Genomic DNA, 26,910 nt, shown 5'->3' on the forward strand with positions numbered 1-26,910 from the left:
GACCAAATCAAATTTAAGAATATTTCATTGGAAAACATTTATGATGGATTTAATTTAAAAGCAGATTAGAAAAAATAATCTCAATCTTATAAAAACTTTATATGTTTGTATGTTATATGCACTAAAAATATTTGGAAGGAATTATAACAGTGGCAAAATTCAGAGGCAGGAATTAGGATTATGGCGACTTTTCTTAATTGATATTTTCCAAGTTTTCTGCATTGAACACGTGTTATCTTTATAATTCAAGAAATATAACTATTATGGCCATTTTTCTTTTTCTTACTTTATATTTTCCAAGATTTCTGCATTGAACGCATGTTATCTTTATAATTCAAGAAATGTAACTTTAAAATCAGATACAAGTTTGAGGAAAAATTGGATACGAATCATTTCAATTCATGTTTTTGAGATCAGAGTATGTTTTCAACTCATTTATCATCAGCTTTCCCATTGAAATAAACGTAGGTCTTCTGAAACAAGCTGAGCTTGTCTCTATGTTTTTTTTTGTTTATAAAATAATGTGTAAGATTATACCTATGTTTTGCAAAGTAAAAAATTTATGTGGTTTATTTTATAACTGGCTCACTGAAGTTGTCTTGGCTAGAAAGTGTATTGTAAGACTTTTAGATGTAGTTACTTTAGAGCAAAAGTAACTGGCAATAGTAAATTCTTTCCTCTCACATTTTTGAAATTCAAAGGTAAAAGACAAATATCGAATAATGCTCCAAGTAATTATTTTCTGTGACATTTGCCTAGTTGAAATGGTATAAAATATTGCCTATGAAAGAAACAAATCCCTTTCAGGAAATTCAGGAGCAGAGTATATGCTCTTATTTGCATGACATGTGAAAGGTCAGAGAAAATGGAATAAATCGGGGGGAGAAGTCCTTTCTTGCACTTAGGGATTAATATTGCCAAAGCAGGAGCACAATAACCTTTTATAACTCCTTCACTTGATTTAAATTAAAAGAAGAAAACCTTAGAATGTATGAAACGCTTGGAAAACACTCTGGCAGAGCTGCCAATGACCTTATTTTACTGTTTGTTATCCTGTCAGAGGAACTGACAGGCGTAACATTCTAGAAGAGATAGAAGGTGATACAGTTCAGTGCTGTGCAGATTTACATGAATATGGGAAAATGAGAGTGACTGGGTGAGCTAGTTAAGTATATAATGTTTCAGATTTTCCTAAAGAGACTAAGAAAGGCCTTAGCATGGTATTCAGACGGCTTCAAAGAGGGCCTGCTTTTGATCCGCATTATATCCAGTCTCATGTATGGGTTCTCTGGTACAGCTTTGATGTAGCAGTCTGGCTGTCCATTTTCCTTTTCTGTGCGTGTAATCCTGAATTTACTGCCTTGCCCTGAGAGAGCAGGTTTATTCCATTTAATAACCTGGAACACAAGTATGTGCCCTGAGAGCAGGTTTATTCCATTTAATAACCTGAAATAGTGTTTTTTTTTTTCTTTAAGATTTCTCAAACATGCTGCTAGTAGTGGGGAAGATGACTAGTTTGTTTCTTTCTCTAATTTTCCCTAGTAAGAATTTAACAATAATACATTCATCTACTTAATAGTGTACCTACTATATATAAGAAGTTGTAAGTGCTTGAACATAAGAATTTTTGAGTCTTTCAGCAGACACAATATTTGTTTGTGTCCTTTTTTGCTTTTGACAGAGAAAGATATCCAAGATTATGGTGGTAGAATTTAGTGGTACATATTTTACATGTATCTGAGATTCCCTAGAGTGATTAGGTGTTACTGCTGTTTTATGGTGACTCATGTCGTAGAGACTGATATTAGTGGCTTCGTACAGGCTGTCTTTATATATCAGCCAGTTAACAAACAAGCAAACAAAAATCAGTTAAGTCACCCAGTGGGAAAAAAAAAGCACATAAACCCTGTCTCCCATAGGCAACCCCTACTTCTTTGCTCTCACCACAAACCTTTTAATTGTTGTCCAAAGTGGGGGCAGCCAGCGACTATGGCTGAGAGTAACAGAGTGAGTCAGAGATCCAGAAAGCGAAACAGCAGGAAATCAGAGTCAGGCAATCACTGCGGTCAGGACTACAGAGCTGGCGTGACTCAGGGCGCGCGCCCAGCGGTGTCCTTGTGTGTTTCAGTGTGGGACGGCGGCCATGGAGTGCGTGCGGCAGTACATCAGCGACGTGCTGGACTTCATGGCAGACATGCACACGCTGACCAAGCTGAAGGTAAGGGGGCTGCATCCCCTCATCTCTCAGGGGAGCGAGAGGCGGAGGCATTCGCAGGGAACTGAAGCAGCCAGATGGAAATTTATCCTTACCTGGAGAGGTAGCAATGGCAGTGTTGAATGAGCCCATGTCCTGGGACTCTGAAGCACCAGGTTTGCCTCTGCAAAGAGGGGATGGAGAAAGGAAAGGAGATTTCCACAGTGGTGTCAGTTCTGTGCATACCTTTATTTTTGCCCCATTTATTAAATTCTTACCAGGCCCCGTATTGTAAAATGTTCCCATTTTATGAATGTAGACACTGAGGCCTGGAGTGGTGCAGTCTTTTGCTCAAGGTCACACTTCTGATAACTGATGGAAACAGGGGTGACCTGAGACTGTGGGGACCTCCTCCCATCCAGCCTCTTTTCACTGTACCACCTAGTGTCATTTAATTACCTTGAGCCTTAGTTTCCTCATTCGCAAAAGAAGTCCAATGAATCCACCTAAATAAACCTAGCTTTGTTGACCACTACACGATTTGGTGTGAAATAATGCATGTGTTCTTGCCTGAAGAATCCTAGGGACAGAGGAGCCTGGTGGGCTGCCGTCTATGGGGTCGCACAGAGTCGGACACGACTGAAGCGACTTAGCAGCAGCAGCAGCAGCAATGCATGCGAAGAGACTTCTGTAAACTTTAGTTTGTAGGAAATGTGTACACATTATACAAACATAAGCTGTTTATGGTTTTTATCTGTATCAAAGCTATCTCCTTCCAGAAAATAATTAAAGACAAAGCAACATTTAGTTTGCATAGGGACAAAATCTTAGTGAGGTTGTTGAGGTTATTGATTGCTTTGCAGGGTGGAATGAATTGCTGATGTCAGTCATCGTCCTTGCTCTGAGTCAACTAGGCAGCTAAAAGACTGCTAGTCTGAGAGATTTGAGGAAGACCCAGGAAAAAGAGCAGAAGAAGATCCAAACATGGGCCAATGAGCAGCCAGGTTGCAGTCTGGCACTAAATGTGGCTTTTTGAGAAATAGGAGCTGGTTGTCCCAGAAGTTCATTAGCTAAAACTACAGTCCTTTCAGCACCCAGCTCAGTTTCTAGACTGCTCAGATAATCCAAATGTTTCTTGGGCGTAGGGATAGGTGGAGACTGAAATAAAAATTTAAATTGACGATTTCTCACGATATCCAAATCCAGTCATTTCTGAGTAAGCGTCCCTAATGTTTGGTCATGCACAGGCTACTGATTGCTAATCCTGGCTGCTCACACTGAGACAGTTTTGATGTCTGAAGAGGAAATATTATCTAAACAGCTTTATAGCCACCTTGAAAATACAGAGAAAAATATTAAGAAGGACCCATGATGACCAAATGGTTGGGGACTTCTGACCTAATCCAACTCTCTGAATTTATATATTAGGGAAACAGATCAGAAAAGTCAAGTGGCAAGTAGCTTATCTAAAGTCATGTGAGTTTAGGACAGAACTGGGTCTAGAATTTACGTCTCATCTCCCAGTTCAGTGTTCTTTCCACTAAGCCACACTGAGCAATGAAAAAATTAACCAATATGTCTTCAGTAACATGCCTGACATCATTCTAGACATTTAAGGATGTGATGATGGAATTTATAGTCTGACAGTGATGGCCAGTTTTAATGAGAATTTCATACAAACTAAAGTGAAATTGTGACTTTCACAATGGCTATGAAAAAGGGGTAGACAATGGCATGAGAGCTTCTAATAGGGTGAAATGGCCTAGCCAGGGAAGTTAGAAAGGCTCATAGAGGAGGTCAGGCTTCCCAAGTGGCTCAGTAGCAAAGAATCCGCCTGCCAATACACGAGATGCAGGAGACGCGAGTTCAGTCCCTGGGTTGGGAAGATCCCCTGGAGGAGGAAATGGCTATCCACTCCAGTATTCTTGCCTGGAAAATCCCATGGACAGAGGAGCCTGGCAGACTATTAGAGTCCATGGGTTTGCAAAGAGTCAGACATGACTGAGTGAGTGAGCACATACGCATACAGAGGAAGTCAAGGAAGGCCTCTGTGAGGAGGTGACATCAGAGTTAAAATCTGAGTAATGAATAAGGTTAACTAGGTAAAGAGAGGCAGAAACAATATTTCAGGCAGAGAAAACAGCATGAGTGAAGGCCAGTGATGGGGGGCGGGGGAGCATGGAGAGCCAGTGAAGCTGGACCACAAGGATGAAGGGATAAGGTGCAGAGGTCTGTAGTGTCTAGACTGTCTCAGGTTGTTTAGGCCATGATAAGAATTTTTTCCCTCTTTGTCACAAAACCCCTAAAGAAGTTCAAATCAGTTGTAGCTTGGGAGTGATGATAGAAGGTATGGATACGACAACCTGATCTTTTGTGAAGAGTGTCCTGAAATGTCCCCGGGTACTTTGCCAAAGTCACAAAAACACCACTTGGTTTTGTAGAGCCACATGAAGACATGTTCCCAGCCTCTGCATGAAGATACCTTCGGTGGACATCTCAAAGTCGGGCTGGCTCAGATTGCAGCCATGGAAATCTCCCGGGGCAACCACAGAGACAACAAAGCTGTGATCCGCTATCTGCCTTGGCTCTACCATCCCCCTTCTGCAATGCAGCAAGGGTAAGACCCTTATTATTCTGACAACAAGGCAGGAAACACCCCTGAGCTTCCTGGGGCTCAGTAAGAGCTGCTGAATGCACTGAAGATCTAGAGGATAAATATGATTGGTTGGAAAGATGGGATTTGAAACCAATTTCCATACTTATTTGACGACCCAACAGCATTTTTTGAACACAAGTACTTCATGACATATGGGCTTCCCAGGTGGCTCAGTGGTGAAGAATCTACCTGACAGTGTGGGAGACACAGGAGACTCAGGTTAGATCCCTGGATCGAGAAGATCGCCTAGAGAAAAGAAATGGCAACCTGCTCCAGTATTCTTGCCCGGGAAATTCCACGACAGGGGAGCCTGGAGGACTATAGTCCACTGGGTTGCACTGAGCACATTGACATGCTGCCAGTAAAACTTGTGCTTGTACAAAAGCCTCATTCCTTTTGATGGGTGTTGAAAACTTGGAGCTTAGAACTACCACTTCAACTCATAATTTCCACTAGTTAAGTACATTGATAGGTATTTATTTTAGTGCTTACATTGCCTCTGCCTTCAATGAGCTTAGATTGTAGCTGGAACAGAATCTACAGCAGAGATGAAATAGAGTGCAAGGAAGTGTGAGCACCCGACCCTGCCCAAAGGGAGGCCGAGAAGAGAGAGGTGCCCATGGACTAATTCGTTTGAGAACTCAGAGCAGGCTTGGCCTGCCAACTTGCATGAGCAGCTTCCGGGCTAGAGGAGAGGTTTGAAGGTGTGATGGAGGGAGGGGGAGGGGGATGGAGGGGGAGGAGGCTGGAGGAGGGGGAGAACAGGAAAATGGGTGGCTGTGTGTTTTAGCTCTTCTTCTATTCCTCCCCTTCTGGTGGATATATCGAGAACTCTCTAATGAGAAGAAAGGAAAGAATTTAGAAAGAGAAACTAATCAGAAAGGCAGCCAGATTTATGGAAGAATGATATTTAATCCTGTGTCACCGAAGGCTGCTCTTTGCTCGAGAAGCTGAGCTCCAGGATTAGAGCGGGAAACAAGAAAAAAACATTTATCACTTCATTGGCACTTTGTTGCTTTGGTGTTTTATTTTATGTAATTGCCTACAAGGCCATACTTTTACACCCCTCCATCAGTGTTTGTTGAGCAGCCAATGAAACAGAAAGCCCAAAACAACTCTAACACTTCCTTCCTCCCTAATAGACCGAAAGAATTCATCGAGTGTGTCTCCCACATCCGGCTCTTGTCCTGGCTGCTTCTGGGTGCCCTTACCCATAATGCGGTGTGTCCCAATGCCTCCTCTCCCTGCCTACCCATACCTCTGGATGCAGGTTCCCATATTGCAGACCATCTTATTGTTATCCTGATTGGATTTCCAGAGCAATCAAAGGTAAGTGATTTCTGCAAGATTAAAGCCATACGCATCAAGATTGCTAATGGAAACCCTTATCTGCCAATTACATTTCTTCTGAGAAGGAAATGCACCTTATCACTTGCCCTCCTGTGGCTGCTCGGAAAGCAACTTTGTGCTAATGCCTTATTTAAAGTTGTTTAAATTCCCAGACTATCTTCTCTTCCCCCTAAGTTGTTTTTCGGTTTACTTTTATGAAGATAAATTATAGAGGCAAGCAAGAGTTAGCTTCCTAGGCATTGCTGTCTCAAAATAATGAAGAAAAATAAAAGGCTCGAAATATAATAAAACTTCCATGATCAGTTTTTATAAACAAATATGAAGTGGAGGGAAATTTATTCTCTATTTTTTTATGCACTGTCTTTTCAACTCAAATCTCTAGAGATATATGAAGATACAAAATGAAAATAAGGCCAGTTGGGAACTCACTAAATTATATATGGGAATCACTTACACAGAGGAACTTATAAATTGTAGAGACGGGTGGTGTGCTTAAGGGAATAAAGTAAATCCAAGGCTTAGCATCAATCATGAGCCTGTACAAGCAAACCAGACAACTAATACTGCTCAGCTGTGAGGAGCCTAAGTCCCCTCACAGAGCCTAGGCCAGTTCTAGGAGCTCATGGTGGTTTTGGGAACAGCTGGGATTTAGGCTAGCTAGGGCAAGCTTCACCAGCAATAGATTTTTTTTTTTTTAATTCTGCAATAAAATAGAGCACCCATCCAAATTACCTGAATGATGTTTACAAAAGGAAGTAGGCAGTCGGTTTCTAATATTTCAACCCCAGCTGTGTTTGATTCCTAATGATGGTACTTTGTAATTCTGTGACACTGAAAAGTTACTTAACCTGTCTGAGCTCCAGGTTTTCAGCTGTAAAATAGATGAGGTGGTGTGAGAATTATAAAGGTAAACTGTGACTCTTGAGCACAGTGTTTGGGATGTTGCAGTTGCTCCCTCAGTCAGTACTTACTACTAGTTAGGAATCCTGTCTCTACTGCTGCTGCTCCTGCTGCCATTACTAGTGGTACGATTCTTAAGCGCTGGATAGTGCATCATTATATATCACCTCATTTACTCCAAGCTACAGCTCTCTGAGGGGGGTACCATTACCCCCATTTCACAGAGGGGCAGACATCCTAAAACGGTGGAATGGTTGTTCTTGCTAATCTAGTTTAGGGATAGGAATGTCACTTTCATTAAAGGGCAAGGGGGTGGGAGTGGGGGTTTCCCTGGTGGCCCAGTGGTAAAGAATCTGCCTGCAGTGCAGGAGATACAAGTTTGATCCCTGGTTTAGAAAGATCCCCTGGAGAAGGAAATGGCAACCCAGTCCAGTATTCTTGCCTGGTGAAGACACAGGAGCCTGGTGGGGCCATGGGGTCGTGAGAGTTGGACACAACTGAGTGACTAAACCACCACCACCACCACCAAGGAGGTGGGCAGATTTATTCTGCAAACCAAGGTGCCTTCTGTCTGAAAAGATATTTGGTCTCTAAGCGCCCTCCCACTGACTGAGTGAAGAGCAGACTATTTGAAGGTGATGAATCATGAGTTTGTATCTTGGAGACAGCTCCGCCAGCCTCGGATCGCTTGAACTGCATGTACTTTGGCTGTGCCCTTTCGAAGGCCAAAGTCATGCGGGGAGAGCCCCGTGGAGCGCCACAGCCCACTAGAGCGTAACGGTTCCCTGTTTGCTTCCTCTGCAGACCTCCGTGCTGCACATGTGCTCTCTTTTCCACGCATTTATCTTTGCCCAGCTCTGGACCGTATATTGTGAACAAAGTGCCGTAGCTACGAATGTCCAAAGTCAGAATGAATTCAGCTTCACAGCGATCCTGACAGCGCTAGAATTCTGGAGTAGGGTGACCCCCAGCATCCTTCAGCTGATGGCCCATAACAAAGTGGTGAGTTCACAGATGGGTTTCCCCTCTTGGATAGACTCTCAAAACGTGTAAGCCACTCTTAGTCCTCACAATATGTGCTTTTTAAAGACCTCAGTTGTAATAATATGTAAATGGATTGGTGAATTTCTATGTGAAAAACAGGATATTCTACATGCGTAATAATTTTGATGAAAAACAAAGCAAACAAGTTAATTCAGTTAAAACAGTGTTTGTTTTCTCTGCCTAGTGGCAAAGGAAACGTGTGTGAAACTTCTACCTTTACAAGGTGTCTTGTTCTATAAAGTCAGAGAGTTAGGAAGGGGTTTTATATTATTTTTGGATTCTAAGGCAGTCTGGGGAAACTGTGGTCAATTAAGAGCAGACTGACTGTATGTGTTAATTCCACTTAGAGCAAAAAATCTGAAAAGAGTTTCACCTTTTTGAGTTGCTCTCCAAGGACCTAGGCTCCTTAGTCTTCAAACCCAGTTGCATTTTAATGCAGATGGTTTACCTTGTTGGAAAAGATCTGAGGTATGGCTAGCATGGGTCCATGTCTTTGAACAAGCTTGGCTTAGTCCAGTAGAGTTAAGATTGGAAGGTATATGGGAGGAATTTCCAAAGGAGCCCTCTAGTTCAGTTTGCTGCTTCGGAGGAGGATTCTCAGCTGGGAAGGCAGCATCCAGTGTCTTGGTTATGGGCGCTTCATCAGTAGAATTCTTATCTGTGAAGGGCAAAGGGCCTGGAAGATCACCATAATGATGATCCCACTGTGCCCAGAAATCCAACAGTTCACTGTCCACAAAGGCATTCTGGAATAGTTTTTAACTGATTGAATGATTAGTCTCAGAAACATTATCTTTTAGCTATCATTGGAAAGGGGAATATCTTTTACTTTCAGTGAAGCACTTTCTTTAGAGAAGCAGATATTATTAAGCAGTTGTGTATGGAGGGAGGTGTTTTAATTCAGCTTAAAGGAAATTTATGTGAAAACCTTAGGGTGTGCAAACAGTTCTGACCACCACATAGATAATTACGTTTATTAGATGGCAGAGTTTGGGGCTGAAGAAACACATGGAGGTCAACTTTTCTATTCTGCTCTTTTACAGACAATGAAACTGAGACCTTACATTTAAACTGGAGATTCAGGGTTTCCTTCTATTGTCACTAGGGTTTTTTTGGTATCGTTAATATCTCTCCTCTAAATCTCTTTCAATATTCAAATGCAGGAAATGGATGTGTTACAGGTGAATCTTGTACAAATCATGTTACAAATGAATTTGAATTAATTTTAAAGTCCAAAAATTTGGTTAAACCATATAAGCCAGTCTGGTAAAATCTCCCCTGGAGTGTTTAAAATCTAGCCATAGGGTTCTCTAATGAGGGATTACCATTTCTATTGTATTTTTGAACTGCTGTAAATATGGCTGCCTTGTTCCATGGAGAACAAAGCCTCAAACACAGATGGTGCAATAAATTAAACAACCTCTCCAAGTGGCGAAACTGTGGTGAAAGCATCAAGATGGAGAAAAGGACCTATGCCCAAGAGTTCTGCCATTGGAAATGAAGGAAGCAGAAGCCATTTATCCTCTGGTGTGAATCGCAGCGTGGTACAGATTAGTGAGGTCAATACCTGAATTCCATTGGCAGCCTGAGTTAGGTGAGCAAGGCATGACAATTGCAAAGCCTCTGCAGCTTATACAATCCAGTTTCTGGCTGAAGTTTTCGAGATGAATAAATACCATTCCTTGTGATCCTCTCTGGCTGTTGTGCAGAAAGTCCTCATGGGCGCAGGGCATGGGTTTTTCTGTGGCTGCAGACTGGGAGTGGAATTGATTTTCATATTTGTTGTTTCAGATGGTAGAAATGGTGTGTCTCCATGTGATTAGTCTAATGGAGGCATTGCAAGAATGCAATTCGACAATTTTTGTCAAGGTAGGAAATTCTTATGATTTTTATAGACCTTTACTTGCTTCTAAAACTGTGAGATTAAAAATTGCTGTTCTTGTAAGCTGTCCAGTTTGTGATAATTTATTATAGAGCCCTAGGAAACTAAGACCCTAACTCTGCTTCATTGAACTTCCCTTTTCAAACAAGATGCATGAGCAGTGGATTTTTAGGGAAAACTTGACTGTTACCAGAAAACTGCAGGGCAGTTGGTTCAGATGGAATAGACATGGCTAGTCTAGCTTAACAGTCAATAGCAAACGTCAACATTATAAGAGAAACTATATGACTGACACTTGGGTGATCATACCTGATTTTAGTTTTTACAGCTTTATTAAAGTATAATTTATGGACTGAACAGTATACACATTTGAAACGTACAATTTGTTATCTTTATATCACATATATGATGCCCATGAAACCGTCACCAAGGTCAAGGTAATGAATGTAGTCCTCACTCTCTAAAGTTTTCTCTTACACATTTATTAGTCTCTGTTCCGCCACTTCCTATGCCCCCACCTCCTCATCCCCAGGCACCTTCTAATCTGCTTTCTGTCATAATAGCTTAGTTTCATATTTTAGAATTTCATATAAATAGATTTATGTAGTAGTTAAGCTTCTTTCTCCTTTCATGCAGAATAATTATGTTGCAATTAATCCATGTTACATGCATCAGTAGATTATTTATTTTACGTCTGAGTAGTATCCATTATATGGATATAACGCATTTCATTTATCCATTCATCAGTTAGTGGACGTCTGAGCTGTTTCCTAAAGTTTGAGGCTATTAAAAATAAAGCTTGCTCATGTACGTAAGTCTTTGTGTAGCCATAGGCTTTTGTGTGTGTTGGATAAATACTGAGGAGTTGAATTGCTGGGCCATATGATATGTGTATAACTTTTAAAGAAATTGGCAGACTGTTTTTCCAAAGTGATTGTACCCTGTTACATTCACACCAGCAGTATGTATCCAGTGCCTGTACATCTTCATCAACACTTAATGTAGTTAATCTTTAATTTTAGCCATTCTGAGAACGGTGTAGTGGTGTCTGATCATGGTTTTAAATTGCATTTTCCTATTGGCAAATTATCCTTGACATCTTTTTGTGTTCTTATTTGCTATCCATACATCTGCATGGTAAAATATCTTTTAAAATTATTTGCCCATTTAAAAAAAAATCAAGTTGGTTTTTTTTTCTTATTATTGTTTGGATACAAGTCCTATATCAGATATGTCATTTGGAATGATTTTTTTCTGTGTTTGTCTTTTCATTGTCTTCACAGTGACTTTTGAAGAGCAGAAGGTCCTAATTTTGATGAAGTACCATTTATCAAACTTTTCTTTTATTAATTATGCTTTTGGTGGTGTATTTAAGAAAACCTTTGCCTAATCAAAGACAGAGTTTTGTTTGTGTTTTCTTCTAGGTATTATGTACGTTTTCTTCTAGGTGTAAGTTTGTATTTATGATCCATTTTGAGTTAACTTTTGTATGTGTGTGGTTTGGATTGAGGTACTTTTTATGTGTGTAGATATCCAGTTATTTCAAGATTGTTAAAAATTCTATCCATTGAATTACATTAGCACTTTTGTCAAAAATCAATTGACCATTTATATGTATGGTTCTATTTCTGGATACTCAGTTCAGTGCTATTGATCTGTTTGTCCTTCTTTGACCACACTGTCTAGATTACTATAGCTTTCTAATGTGCCTTGAAGTCATGTAGTGTTAGTCCTCTAAATATCTACATCTATTTCAAAGTTGTTTTGACTATTCTAGGTCTGTTGCATTTCTAGATACATTTTAAAATTAACTTGTCAATTATTACACAAAGCCTCCTGGGAATGTGGGTTGCATTGAATGTATAGATCATTTGAAGGAGAATTGAGATATTAGCAATATTGAGTTTTCCAGTCTATGAACACAGTATATCACTCTATTTATGTCAGCATTGACTTTTCTCAGCAATATTTTATAATTTTACATATATGGACCTAGAGTATTTTGTTGAATTTATCCCTAAGTGTGTTATCCCTAGTAGTTCAGATGGTAAAGCATCTGCCTGCAATGCAGAAGACCTGGGTTCAATCCTTGGGTTGGGAAGATCCCCTGGAGAAGGAAATGGCAACCCACTCCAGTGTTCTTGCCTGGAGAATCCCATGCACAGAAGAGCGTGGTGAGCTACAATGCATGGGGTCACAAAGAGTCAGACACAAGTGTGTAATAATTTTATAGTCTTATAAATAATGTTTTTTGCATTTAAAATTTTATTTTATTGTTACTATTTAGAAATATGACTGATTTATACCTTATATCCTGCAACCTATTAAACTCATCTATTAGTTCCGGTAAACTCATTTATTAGTTTTCTTGCAGCTTTCATCAGATTTTCTATTTAGACAATTATGTCATGTGCAAATAGAAGCAGTTTTCTTTTATTCTTTTGGATTTTTATTGTTTTAATTTCTTTTTCTTTTCTTTCTGCTCTGGCTAAATCCTCTAGTAAAAGTCGCAGTAAAAGCCATGATAGTTGAAAACCTTGTCTTGTTCCTAATCTTAGGAAGAAAGCATTCATTAAATATAAATGTTAGCTGTTAGTTTTTCACAGATACCTTTGTCAGACTGAACAAATGTCTCTTCTTTTCCTAGCCTGCTAAGAGCTTTTATCAGGAATAGATGTAGGCTTTGTCAAATGCTTTCTCTATGTTTACTGAGATGGTCAATAAATTTTTCTTTTTTGACTGTTTCAGGGATTGAGTTTTTGAATGTTAAACCAACCTTATATTCCTGGGGCAAACCATTTGGTCTTGATGTATTGTTCTCTTATATATTGCTGAATTCTATTTGCTAACTCTTTAAAATAATTTTTTGCACCAGTATTTATGAGGGATACTGGACTGTAATTTTCTTTCCTTGTAATAACTATATTTTGATTTTAGTATCAGGGTAATGATGGCCTTATAGCATAAATTGGAAAGTATTCCTTTTCTGTTTTCTGGAAAAGTTTGTATAGGTTTGGTATTATTTTTTTCCCTTAAGTATTTGGACATATTCACCAATGAAACTGCCTGGGCTTGGAATTGTCTTTGCAGGAGGGTGTTAAACTTCAATTTCTTTAACAGATATAGGGCTGTTTAAGTTATCTGCTTATTTGTGAGTGATCTTTGACAGTATGTACCTATCAAAGAATTCGTCCATTTCATCACAATAGTTGATGTTATTGGCATGAACTTATTCAGAATATTCTCTTATTATACTTTTAATATTTGTAGGATCTTTTGTTATGCCACCTCTTTCATTTCTGGTAATGGTGATTTGTGATCTCACCTTTTTTTTTCTAGTTAGTCTGAATAAAGGTTCATCAGTTTTAGTGAGCTTTTGATTTAAAACAGTGACAACAGTAATCATCTTTTGGTTAGTTTTCACTGATATTCTCCATAGTTTTTGTTTCATGGATTTCTGTTTTTATAGCTTTAAATTTCACTTGCTCTTCTTTTTCTTATCTCTTAAGGTAGTAGTGGAATTCACTGATTTGAGATTTTTATTCTTTAATAGCAAGAGATTACTGCTGTGAATTTCCATCTAACCACTGGTTCAACGACATCCTACACTTTGGTAGTTGTGTTCTCATTTTTGTTCAGTTCCAAATATTTTCTATCTTCCCTTTTGCTTTCTTTTTGGATCCATGGCTTATTTAGAAGTATATAATTTAGTTTTTAAATAATTAAGGCTTTTCTAGAGATTTTCTGTTGTGGAGTTTTTTAGTTTAATCACACTGTGGTCAGGGAACATAGCTTGTATAATTTGACTCCTTTTAAGCTCTTTGAGGCTTGTTTTGTGGCCCAGGATATTGTCTATCTCAGTAGGTGCTTTGTGTTCACTAGAAAAGAATGTCTTCTGCTGCTGTTGAACAGTTTCTTTGCCAGTTGGTTCAAGCTTCTTGAGAGTGCTGTTCATTGTTTTGTCCCTGTCCTTTGTTCTTTTTCTATCTGCTTAGTCTATCAATTATTGAGAAAGGGGTATTGAAATATCTCCCTAATTTATCTTTTCAAATCTACCAGTTTTTGTTTCCCATATTACACAGCTATTATTAGGTGCATAAATGTTTAGGATTGTTTTATCTTAGTGAATTGAATTTATGAAATAGCTGCCTTTATCTTAGTAATATCTTTGGTAATAATAGAGGCCAATTTTCTTTTGATGAGTGTTAGGACAGTGTATTTTTTTCTATCCTTTAATCTATTTGTGTCTTTATAGTTAAAGTATGTTTCTTATAGGCAGCATAGGGTGTTGCACTTTTAAAAAATCTAATCTGACAATCTCTTTTAATTAGGTTTTTTAAAACCATCTTTACTTAATGTGTTCTGTGATATTATTTGGCTTAAAATATCTTGTTATTTGTTTTCTATATTTCCCATGTGTTCTTTGTCCTTTATTCCCTCTTATTCTACCTTCTTTTTGACTGATTTTTTAGTGATTAAATTTTGGATATAATTTCCTCTTTTTGGTCTAGTTTCTTAGGGGAAAGCTGAGGTCACTGATTTGAGTACCATTTTCTATCCAGTTGTCAGTGTTTAGTGCTCTAAGTCTCCTCCTAAGTACTGCTTTAGCTGCATTCCACTGAATTTTTATATATTCTCCTCTTCATTCAGTTCAAAATAATTTCTAATTTCCCTTTTGACATCTTTGATCCATGGGTTATTTCAGTGTGTTTTTCAGTTATCTTATTACTTATCTGTCTTAGTTGCTATTGTTTTAGTGGTTGACTTAGAGTTAATAGTCTACATTTTTAACAACCCAATCTACCTTCAAATAATAGTATACCACTTCATATATATAATGAGAATGTACAACAGTCCATTTTCAGTCTTTGTGCTCTTATTGTCACCCATTGTACTCCTACGTATGTTATAAAGCAAACCACAATTGTTTGTTGCTTGAAACAGTTACCTCTTAAAGCAATTTAAAATTTGTTTTATATTTATTTGTATTTGCGATAATTGCCATATTTGTACTTTTCAGTTTTATTTATTCCTTTCTATAGAGTTAAACTTCCATCTTCCCTTCTGCCCAAATGACTTTCTTTACTACTTCTTATGTAGTTCTGCTGAAGCTTAATTCCTCCAACTTTTCTATATCTGAGGAAGTCTTTACTTTGCCTTCATTTTTCAAAGTATTTTCACTGGTTCTCGAGTTTAGGTTAAAGTTTTTTTCCCTAGTATTTTAAAGATGCTATTCATCTACTGTCTTCTTGCTTCCATTATTTCTGAAAAGAAATCTTTGTCATTCTTATATATTTTTTTCTATATATAATATGTCTTTTTTCTTGGGCTGCTTTTAAGATTTTTTTTTTAATGCTTTACCGTTGTTGCTAAGCAACTTGAAGATGATATGCCTTGGTGTAGCTTTCTTCATGTTTCTTGAGCTTGCGTTTGTTCAGTTTGAAAAAGTATCAGCTATTGTGTCTGTGAGATTTTCTTCTAAACCTCTATTCAACATGCTCAGTATTTCCTCTACCTTCTTGACTGTATTGAATATAGTTATAATAACTGGTTTAATGTCCTTATTTGCCAGTTCTGTTATCTGTGTCACTTGGGGGTCTTTTCCAGTTGCCTGAGTTTTCTTCTCATTGTGGGACCCATTTCCCTGCTTCTTAGTATGTCTGGTAATTTCTTATTGGATTCTTGACATTTCAAATTTGACTTCTGGGGTGCTATTTTTTATTTCTAAAAGTATTTTTTTTTAATTCCTATGAGTATTCTTGAGTATATTCTATGATATAGTTAAATTACTTAGAGTTCTATCCCTTTGAGACTTGATGTTAAGCTTTGTTCAGTGGGATTGGGGCAGCAGTTTGTATAGTGTTACCATTTATTCACTGTTCAGGTAATATCCTTCTGAGTACTTGGTGTTCTAATGATTTGCAAGAACAGAAATCTAATGATTTCCATTTGCAAGTGGAAATCATTAGATTTCCACTCTAACTAGTGGAAACACAAACTATTGCTATGTGATTACCAGGGATTTTTCCCTCTAATCTTTTTAGGTTATTTTTTCTTCAGCCTTGAATAGTTTTCTCACATGTGTATACTGGTCAGTATTTAGCTGAAGACTCAAGGGAAACCCTTCACAGATCTTCAGAGAATTAGTTTGTGTGCTCTCTCTCTCTTTCTCTCTCTCTCTCTCTGAACAACTCTCTCCTTTCCACTGCTCTGCCTTACCAGCTCTAGCTCCCTTAGCCTTCCTAGTCTCCGAGCTCCATGTTCTCACCTCAGGAAGACTGCCAGACTGCCTAGGTTCCTCCTCCCTGTGCTACTGCCTGAAAATGCTTTCTAGGCAGTGAGTTAGGCTAATTGCAGGGCTCTCCTTGTTTGTCTGCTCTCCCTCAGTGATCACTATCCTGCATTGTTGACAATGTCTGAAAACCATTGTTTCATATCCTTCACCTGGAATTTTAATTTTGTTTTAGACAGGAGTGTAAATCTGGTCTTTGTTACTCCACCTTGGCTGAAAGAGGAAGTTACATGACTAATTTTATTTTGAGGACTGGAACAAGCATGGAATGAAATGAATATAATCCAATTTCTAATTCTATAATCCAGAATTAGAAATCTTCAATGTATCCCATAGCATAAACCAAGATAAGAGGAAGACTATTACTTTTATTTTGGTGAAAAACAATCTATTTTTTTTTAATGTCCTTTGGTTTTCCAGATATTGTTTCTGGAGAACAACAACAACAACAAAAAAAACCCCAACCGATTTTATTATAACATTACAGAGCCCAGAATAAATTATATCTAATTCTAACTGACAGCTTTGTAGGAGCCACTAGCAAAAGGGTACTGAAATGAATCTTATTCAATAAAGTCAATTAGCATTCCTGAAATAGGATGACTGCTGGGTTGTATAATGTTGTCCTTCGCAATGAACTTTAACCTGATGCTTTCAGTCAGGCGATTCATAAATAATAGATCTGAAGGCACTGTGCAAGTATGTTTAGAATCTTATGGTCACATGTTACATCAATGGGGAAATAAGAGAGACACTTCTAAAATCAGCCTCAGTGTCCCCCTTGACTCCCTCATACAGACCCTTAGCCCCAGGGGCAGCCCTGAGAAAGACATCCACCCAGCAGCAGAGGACTCAGTGTACCCTGGTCCTTAGTCCCTCGGGATTCTTAGCAAGAGAGGTTAGTTCAGGTATTCCCCAAATATCAAGAGGCATGCGAGCTTGCTTCCATATTAAATGGGTCAAAAGACAATAAAAGTCTATAGGCATTAGGGCCCTCAGGGCTTGTTTTTGCCCTGCAGATATTAGGGAGGAAGTGGTTAGACTTATTTATTCCTGTTCAGGGTGTCCACATGAGCCAGTCCTCTTATATGCCAGAGAGCACAGCCTTATCTGGCACCAACCTTTGTAATCCCACAATTTTATTATGAGGATTGAGGGCAGGGAGACAAGCGAGTGTGTTATTTTCTGAAAGTTTGATCACAGCTATCAGAAGTCCAATCATAACTTCTGGGACACACCATACTTCATTTCTAGACACAGTAGTTACATTACAGACAGAGACTTAAATGGCTGCAGTATAAACACTGTGTTAGGAATAAACATCAGTGAAGTCAAATTAGCAAGTTGCATGTCTCTATAGAAGGTTGAAGGCTTCCCTGTGGCTCAGATGGCAAATAATCTGCCTGCAATGCGGGGGACCCAGGTTCAATCCCTGGATCAGGAAGATCCCTGGAGAAGGGAATGGCAGCCCACTCCAGTATTCTTGCCTGGAGAATCCCTTGGACAGAGAAGCCTGGCAGTCCATGGTGTTGAGAAGAGTTGGACATGACTGAGTGAATGACATTCTGCTTTCATAGAAGGTTGAAAGCAGAAAAACAGCCAGATTCAGCCTTAGGAAAAGAAGCACAGAGGGGAAACATGATTTATCACTTCACCAAGTTTATTTTTTAATGATTTGATGAATTAGATGACACTAGCAACTATAGCCACGACTAGTGAACAGAGAGGGCATTTAAATGCTATCCCCCATCCCAGCAGGCTCTCCTCTTGGTTCTCTTGATTTCTTCATTGCCTTGCTGTTCTCCACTTGGCCCAGGCTAACTTTTAACCTTGTCCTCAATACAAAGAGCAAACTAGTCCTCAGACCCTCACAGGTGGTCCCTGCAGACAGCATCCTTCTCCATCCCAGAAGCCACACAGGTCTTACCTGGACCATGGGGGCTGCCTTCACACTGGGCCCTGGGCTCCATTCTCCAGGTCCTTCCTCTGGTCTCTAGACTGGTCTCTAGACTGCTGCCACAGAGAGCTTGCTAGAGCACAGCTCTTCTCGTGGTGAATGAGGCTTTCTTTATCAGAAATTGTATTGAGTTTGAAATAAGATCCAAACCTCCTGATGTGGCATCCCAGATCATCTGTGGGTGGATGTTGAGAGGCCCCATCTTGCTCTTCTAAACGTCTTTTTCATGGCTATCTCCTAAGAACCTCATTCTTCAGCGTCTCATGAACCCCACTGCCTCCTCACCTCTTGGCATTCTCCTGCCTCTGGGCTTTGCTTCCCTCGTATCAGTTTGCTAGGCTGCTGGGTACTACAGATTGGATGAGTTAAGTAACAGAAATATACTGTCTCATGGTTCTGGAGACAAGAAGTTGTGAGATCAAGATGATGCCAGGGCTGATTCCTTCTGAGGCTGGGAGGGAGCATCTGTCCCGGCCTCTCCCCTGGCTCCTGGGGATTCTCTAGCCATCTTTCCTTGGCTTGTAGATCTCTGCTTCCTCTTCACATGGCATTCTCCCTGCGTGTGTGTCTTTGTCCAGGTTTCCCCCTTTCTGTAAGAATCCTAGGCATAATCAGAGAAGGAGAAATATTATATGACATTCCTTATATGTGGAGACTTAAAAGAAATTATACGAATGAACTTACATCCAAAACAAAAAGAGACTCACAGATTTAGAGAATGAACTTATGGTTGCTCAGGGAATGGGTGGGACAGAGGGATAGTTAGGGTGTTTGGGATGGACATGTGCACACTGCTATATGTTAAATGGATAACCAACAGGGATCTATGGTAGAGCACAGGGAACTCTGCTCAGTGTTATGTGGCAGCCGCGATGGGAGGGGAGTTTGGGGGAGAATGAATGAATCTATGTATGGGTGAGTCCCTTTGCTATTCACCTGAAACTATCACAACATTGTTAATTGGCTATGCCCGATACAAAATAAAAAGTTTTAAAAAATGAGATGTGTAAAAAAGAAGACTAGTCATACTGAATTAGTATTCACCCCTAATCCAGAATGACCTCATTTTAGCTCACAGCATCTTCAATGGCCCCGTTTCCAAATAAGATCACATTGGAGGCTGTATGGGCTCAGACTACAACAGCTTCACAAGAGGACACAATTCAGTCCACATCAACTCTACTCTATTGGAGGAGGGTCAGAAGAAGCATGGGGTGGAATGATATGATGCATTTGAGCTCATTTCAAGATCTGAGCAGTGCTGAAATAAACTAGTATTTCCAAATTTATTAGATCATTGCCTTCCTTTCCCACTGAACTAGAGTTCTGTGGGACATGCTTTGGGAAACATTGTGTTCTGTCTCTGACTTCAGGATTTATGAAGCCACCAATGTTGACTTGTGTTCAGCAGAGCTGAAGTGTGGTGAGAGACCAAAGCAGAGGAGAGTGGCTACTGGAGGCACTCGGGCGGGGCACGTGTGACCTCCTAGGAAGGGCCTCAGGGCAAATCAGAGACAGCGAAGGGGCACGGAGGGTACGCCAGATGCCTGGGGTTTGAGAGTCTCACTCTCGGCCAGAGCAGGGGCCTACTGCTCGCCTGCCAAAGAACCCACACTGTTGAAACCCCTGCCCCAGCTCACCCTTGCTGTGTTTCACAAGTCACAGCCAGGCAACCTCAGGGCTTGTCTTTTTTCTATCACTAAAGCATTTTAACTGCTTCTCAGTGATATTTTTTATTTTTGGAATATAATTGCTTTACAATGCTGTGTTAGTTTCTGCTGTATAATAAAGTGAATCAGCTCTAAGTATCCATATATCCCCTCCCTCTTGAGCCTACTTCCCAACCCCCCCTCCCCCCACCTCTAGGTCATCACAGAGCACCGAGCTGAGCTTTCTATGCTATACAGCAGCTTAACACTAGCCATCTATTTAACACATGGTAGTGTATGGAAGGATTTCCCTGGTGGCACAGTAGTAAGAAATCCACCTGCCAAGCAGAGGACCACCCACGGTTCCATCCCTGGGTCGGGAAGATCCCCTGGAGAAGGAAACGGCAACCCACTCCAGTATTCTTGCCTAGGAAATCCCATGGACAGAGGAGCCTGGCAGAGGAGTCCATGATGTCACAGTCAGACATGACTTAGCAACTGGGCACAAGTAAATGAAAACAGAAATGTAGATCCATGGAACCAGATAGAAAGCCCAGAGGGAAACCCACGCACCTACGGTCACCTTATCTTTGACAAACGAGGCAGGAATACACAATGGCATGAAGTAAGCCAGTGGTATTTTCATAACAACCACAGGCAGACAGCATCACCATGCTACTTGTAGACACAGTTCTAAAGATCCCATGGAGGAAATGCTATTTCAAGAAAGTGAGGATTTAATTAAATAAATATACATTTAATTTCCCATGCTTGGCAGCTTTCAAGAGACAATCAGCCATTTACTCTAAAGTGTGTGGTTCAGGCACTCATGGGGCGCTTATTAACCTCCAAATGCCACCAGCTCAGCGGGATTTGGCCTCAGAGAGACAGTTGTCTGATAGCAGTAACTCTGCAGCTGGGGCCCACATCCTTTTGTGATGTTAAAGGGATTCTGCGCACTCGCTCTGCCTCGCAGTAAGCACAGCTTATGTGGGAGAATGCAGAACAGTCATAACGGACCTTCTGTGTCTCTCCATACAGCTCATACCTATGTGGTTGCCAATGATTCAGTCAAATATCAAGGTAAGTCACCCCTGGGTGGCCTGGAAGCTCACTTCCCTCCATAGAGGCTCATTACATTCATAGGGCTCCACCATGCTCCACTCACTACCTGTTCGTGGTCCCTGGGGGCTAGTAATGCTGGAGACCCTGTGGACCAGGTAAGGGGCTGTGTGGCCGAGGTGATGATGAGAGCTGATAGCCTACTGCTCATTGCTGATGAAGGGAGAGGGGGCGGATCCCAGAGCTGGATGAGGCTCTGTTACTGACTAGGTAGAATACAGCTGAGAAGCGACTCTGCCTTCAGAGGATACCCCTGGGATCTGGTCCCAGGCATGTCCAGTGCTATCTCCTGGCTGCCATGTTTGACTTATGTGATGGGAAGAATTATAGTAAGAAAAGATAGCACTAAGTGAATGATAGAATTGAACAAGAGGAGACTTTCCCACGCCTCTGCTGTTTTACATAAGAGGAAACACAGGATCAGCAAGAAGAGTAATTTGGACAGGGCTGCCAGCCAGGAAGCAGAAGACTGAATGTATTTCTCACTGCCAGGCCTCACCTTGAGTGATGCATTGTCACTGTGGGGCCAGACATACTCCCTGGCTGGGAATGTAGTTACTGGGGCCTAGCATTAAGATGGTGGTGCTAACGACCCATTGCCTCCAAACTGGGTCCTGTCTAACAGGCACTAGGAGTGTCACAGGAGAAGATGGGAGTCTTTTTGCTGGATCTCCTCTTAGAGTTGGGATGGGATGCTCATGGAAGCAAAGGAAATGACTTCAGGGGGCCCAGACCCCAAGGGAGAAATATAGCTGACAGCAGTAACCACAGGCTTTGAGTCCTGGTTCATGGCATTGCTGCTGTTGGTGGCCACCGGTAAGCCCAGTGGCTTTGCTGAAAACCTCATTGGAACACTAGCTTCTATTGTGAAAACTGCTTAGACTTCCACCCCGAGGCATTCTGCACTGCCCTCCTCCCTGCGTGGTGGTCATCTGTGGCAATTTGACATGGCACAGAGTGCTGAGAGGAGGCTAACAGAACTTGATGAAAGGCTAGGAAAGAGAAGAAAAGCTTACAACCCAGCTCCTTCCAGTGCACCAACTTGAGAACAGAAAGACTATAATTGTGATTAAAATGTCCCAAGCACTTACTATGTGCCAAGTTCTGTTCTGATCCCTGTTAACTCATTTATCCTTACAAAAACCCCATCAGGTGAGTGTTACGAGCCCTACTTTGTCCATGAGCAAATCCAAACACAGATCCTAAACTCAATTCCCTAAGTCGTTTACAGAGGAGGAGCCAGGATTTGAATCCAGGGAGCCTGGGAGCAAAGCCTGAATGACAGGTGCTCATAGTGAACAGCTCCTGGGGTCACGTCTAAGTGTCAGCCTGTATGCTGAGGTTGCAGGGCATGAGTCTAGATGGGAAAGGCATCATTTGGGTAGATTTGGGCCAGGTGGGCTCTAAGGACATGGTACCAGCCCACATCCCTTGCCCTGAGCACTGCCGCGGTTGAGAGCCGGCCTTCTTCAGACCAGTCAGTCCCCATGCCACATGTAAGTTCCACCTGCAAAAGAAGTCCAGGCCAGCACTCCCTGGGCGGACAGGGAACCTTAGGAGGGAGGAAACTAAACTGCCCGTTTTTGCCCCTTTCTTGACAGCACTTATCCGCGGGACTCCAGCTTCGCCTCCAGGCCATTCAGAACAACGTGAACCACCACAGCCTCAGGACGCTGCCGGGCTCCGCCCAGAGCAGCGCCGGCCTGGCCGCCCTGCGGAAGTGGCTGCAGTGCACCCAGTTCAAAATGGCGCAGGTGGAGATCCAGTCCTCAGAAGCGGCCTCTCAGTTTTATCCTCTATGAGCGGACTCCACGGCTCCCAGTGTCAACACTCTGGTTTAGCAATAATGGGTTTCAAAACAAAACAATTCGATCCAAGCAGGTTGGGGAACATACTGGTACTGTACATTCTCTTTCTAGTTTAGTAAAAAGACGTGCAAAGGCCGGAGAGGGCCACAATGACGCTTTCTTGCTACACATTTCTGATGACTCCTTGGGCTATCTGATTAAGTGTTTCCTTACATTATTTTTTAAAAAACCAAATCATTTTTCTTTAACTAACTTCTATTTTTTTTAAGAAAAAAAAAAAAATAGACTGGTGGGTACTCACAGAAAAGTTGTATAAGTCCCCCTGTTGCTATTTTTGATGATAGAGAATAAATAGGGTTTTTGAAACCTTTGTAGTGTTTTTTCTTAAAATCCACTCTTGGCAATGCAATAAAAAAAAAAAAAAAGAAAAAAAAACCCGTCACCATAAGCCAGTGACACTTGACTGAAGCTTTTTTGTCATTATCCTGGGAAAAGTGGCAGCTTGCAAGGACCATTACAAAGTGCACTTAGAAATTAGGTGGTTAAACTGTGCCAATTGTTTTCTTTGTTTTCTAATGTCATTTTCCAGGACTGTCCAGTACGTTTTGATCATTTTTAAAACTAGGTTTTTCAGCTCATTCGTTCTAGGCTGTACTTTCTTGTATGCTTTATGATGATCACTTTAGTTTTGTGAATAATAAATTTTATTCTTTTGTTAATACTTGTATACAATTCGATTTAAAACTGTAGACTGCATACTGGACCATACGACTCCCCACGCTGGCACAGAACACTGCACCTGGAGCTACATTTCATAAAACAGAATTTTAATAGTGTAAGAGCACCAAGATTTATTAGCACTTATACTTAGCATCTGACTGTGCATTCACACATGATATTTCTCTTCTCTATCCCTGTAATGCACTGACTAAAAGAAGACTTAATATACATTTAAGCTGTATATTGACATGCCATTAAATGCATTTTTTATTATCTTTGTGAGCCTGGGGTTTTTTAAAATCAGTTTATAGAGCTAGGGTTTAGTTCCTGACAACCATTTCTTCTAAACTTTTAAAATGTGTAACTTCTCTTAACAGTAAGTACAATTTCAAGAGGAGAAGACTTTCTTTAACATCATTTGGTGAGAGGAATACCCAATTTATTTGAAGTCCCTTCCCTTGGAGGAACTTTGAGGGCTTGAAACTTTTTTTTTTACATCGGTTATGAAGAAGTTTCTCTTTTCTTCTGGGAAGTCTGATGTCTTAATGCTTCTTAGCGGGAAACAAGTCCTCAAATATTTAAGTATTTTGCAGGAGTTCTGGAAAGATAGGGTGTTAGATCTCCATTCTTATGAAAACTTATGGGGAACAAATAGGTCCCTAGAATAAGTGTATAGAAATGATTATTCTTCATATTTTGCTAACGAACTCTTAGAAAAGGCCTTTTCGAGTCAGAATTCTCCTCTGTCCCAGTCGTGCTTGGTTATGCTTCTGTGCACATTATGTCTTGTATTATGAAAAGTCATGCATGTGCTTATCTTATGTGTGAACTGTGACAGCTTTGAGGATGTGTCCTGTCTATATCCCTAGGGTTTGGCATGTAGTAAGTATTTAATTAATGTCTAGTGAATTGAATGGATTTGATTAAGCAGCAGGTCTTTCTTGAGCTACCCAGTGGGCTCAGCAAGGGCTAAATTGTGATTTTCTAATTTTTATGCAAGGATTCCTAGAGGGGGTTACAGAAACAGGCCAGAGCAGGAGGCCCTGGCTTCTTTCCCTGGGGTCTAGCTGACTTCCTATCTGGGCTCAGCTGTAGACCCAGCTCTTTAGGAGTCCTGAGCCCACGCTGCCACAGGCAGCCAGGATCTTGGTGGCCCAGTCCTCCGAGTCATCCATGGCTACTTCTCCAACTCCATTTCCTTGAATGAACTGCCTTGATTTCCATTATATTTGCACCCCGCTATGAGGGCTGGGGATGACTGCTTAACTCAGCCCTCTTAACTGGGTCCCTTCTAATGCTTCCTGCTCTCCAGACCTATTTCCTTCACACCAGTTACAACCTGGTGACTTGGTCCCACTTTGGCAGGTCTCCTTCCTGGCCCCTCAGAACTGCGTGACTCACCCGAATACAGTCTCTGCTGGGCCCCTGCTGCTTCTCCGGCTGATAGAGACCAGGAAGTTTCTCTGGCTTACACTCCCTACTTCCCACTTCATTACCTAGAATCCCCATCTTTTTTTTGTTATGTCATTGTATTGATCTCTCCAGCAAGTGAGGCTCAGGTAGTTGGAAGAAAAAAGCCAGGAAAAAAAGGACAGATGGAAGTTTTGCAGGATTGGGTCCTTACAAGGAGAAGGAGAAGCCGTTCACCTAGGTCAGGAGTCAGACAACCACAGCTCACACCTGTTTTTGTAAAAAATCTAATGAAACACAACCACACCAGCCATTTGCGTATTGTCTATGGCTGTGTTTGTGCTAGTACAACAGCAGAACTGAAGGATTGTGACTGAGACTCTATGGTTCTGAAAGCCCAAAATATTTACCGTCTGACCCCTTTACAGAAAGTCTCCTGATCCCTGGCCTAGGTGAAGGCCACCGAGGAGCACTGAGTTGAACCCTTGCATGGGCGTATTTTCCCTAAAGCCTCAGGGTTTTTGAAATTGTATTATTAGTGTTTCCTCATCTGTGAAATGTGGACAATGACACATTCTACCTCATGGGGTTGTTGAGATGATGAAATAAAAGGATGCAAGGAGAGAGCTTAGAGCAATGCCTGGCACATGGTAAGCACTCAATGAAAAGTTATGTGTTATTGTTTTTTATTCTCATGTTAAAGTCTGGAGAAGTAAGCCTACTTGTCCAAGGTCTTACTGCTAGTAAGAGGCAGAACTAGAACTTGACCCCAGGTTGCCAGACCTCAAGGATTGTGCTCTCAACCACTGCCCATATTGAGTCCTGCGACCCCAGACTCCAGCCCAGGGTGACGCCTCTGACAGCCACAGAGATGTCAGAGAGACTCCAATCCCAATTTGGCCAGTGCTGAATATTGGCTCGGAAAAGGGCCGGAAGTCGATTGTTTTCCTTCTCTCACTGAATCCTACTCATTCCAAAGTGTGAGCAGCACACTCTGAGATTCCCAAGGGTGAAATGGGCCAGTATCTGCAAATGCATAGATTCTATGATTGTTTGCCGTGGGCATGCCTCTTACAAGTTGGGTGACCTTGGATGAGTTACTAAGCCCCTCTGGACCTCTGTTTTGCTTTATTTGTAAAATGGAGCCGTCTACCATGGAAAATGCAAATGAATGGAGGACTGAGGTGGTGGTTGGGAGACTGTACCAAACTCTATGGACCTCCAAGAAGACCTGTGCCACCTTATGAAGACCACACGAAGGGACAGCTCACAGCTGCAGGCTCATTTGGGTTTTCCTTCAGCCAGTCCCTCAGAATCTAAACCTACAAGACCCACAGGAGCTGAAATGCGCTCATTAACCAACAATGTCCAGTCTTCATTGTATGCCATCTTTACAACCGTGTCGTTCTGCCTGCAATGGGATATTTTCAGCAACTCTCTTCCCCAAGAGTCTCATCTGAGGCCAAGGGATTGCAGCATCTTCATCTTCATTTCCAAGCAACAACAGGCCAATCAGATTGGATTGGCTCGGAGATGTGTTATGCACCGGACTCTTTCGTGAGCTTGGACTCAAGGGCTTCTGGCATTAATTGGACAATGTAGATCATTTAATATACCTCTTTAATAGAATTAATGTGCAAATATGTATTTGGGGCATATTGGGTGTTTTAACAGTAATGATCTTAAGGCACATGAAGGGAGCAATTGGAACACAGTGAAATAGAACCAAACTATGTTTTTATGAGAGTTGAACCTTTTGGGAGAAAAAGGGTTACTAGAAAGAGGCTGGTCAGTCAGTTCCTTTCACTGACAGCAGTGAGCCTCTTGTGAAGGGAATTCCAGAGAAACCACAAAAGTTACCATTTATTGAGCATCAGCTAGGTCCTAAGCACGTCGCATACATTATCTTTACTCCTCTTAGCCCTT

General features: G+C 41.0%; 1 protein-coding gene across 3 annotated transcripts in view; it reads left to right on the forward strand.

Annotated features, from left to right (window-relative positions):
- The window catches only part of UNC79 (unc-79 homolog (C. elegans)), a 275,479-nt gene extending 251,906 nt beyond the window's left edge, over positions 1-23,573 (forward strand). For all 3 annotated transcript variants that reach the window (XM_018066543.1, XM_018066542.1, XM_018066544.1), the window contains 7 exons: positions 2,129-2,218; positions 4,636-4,811; positions 5,993-6,179; positions 7,905-8,102; positions 9,936-10,013; positions 20,966-21,007; positions 22,648-23,573. In XM_018066543.1, coding sequence (XP_017922032.1) covers positions 2,129-2,218; positions 4,636-4,811; positions 5,993-6,179; positions 7,905-8,102; positions 9,936-10,013; positions 20,966-21,007; positions 22,648-22,848 — 972 coding nt within the window. In that variant the 3' untranslated portion in view covers positions 22,849-23,573. The remainder of the gene's footprint in view (positions 1-2,128; positions 2,219-4,635; positions 4,812-5,992; positions 6,180-7,904; positions 8,103-9,935; positions 10,014-20,965; positions 21,008-22,647) is intronic.

Source organism: Capra hircus, chromosome 21 (genome assembly GCF_001704415.2).
Source record: "Capra hircus breed San Clemente chromosome 21, ASM170441v1, whole genome shotgun sequence".
Taxonomy (NCBI): Eukaryota; Metazoa; Chordata; class Mammalia; order Artiodactyla; family Bovidae; genus Capra; species Capra hircus.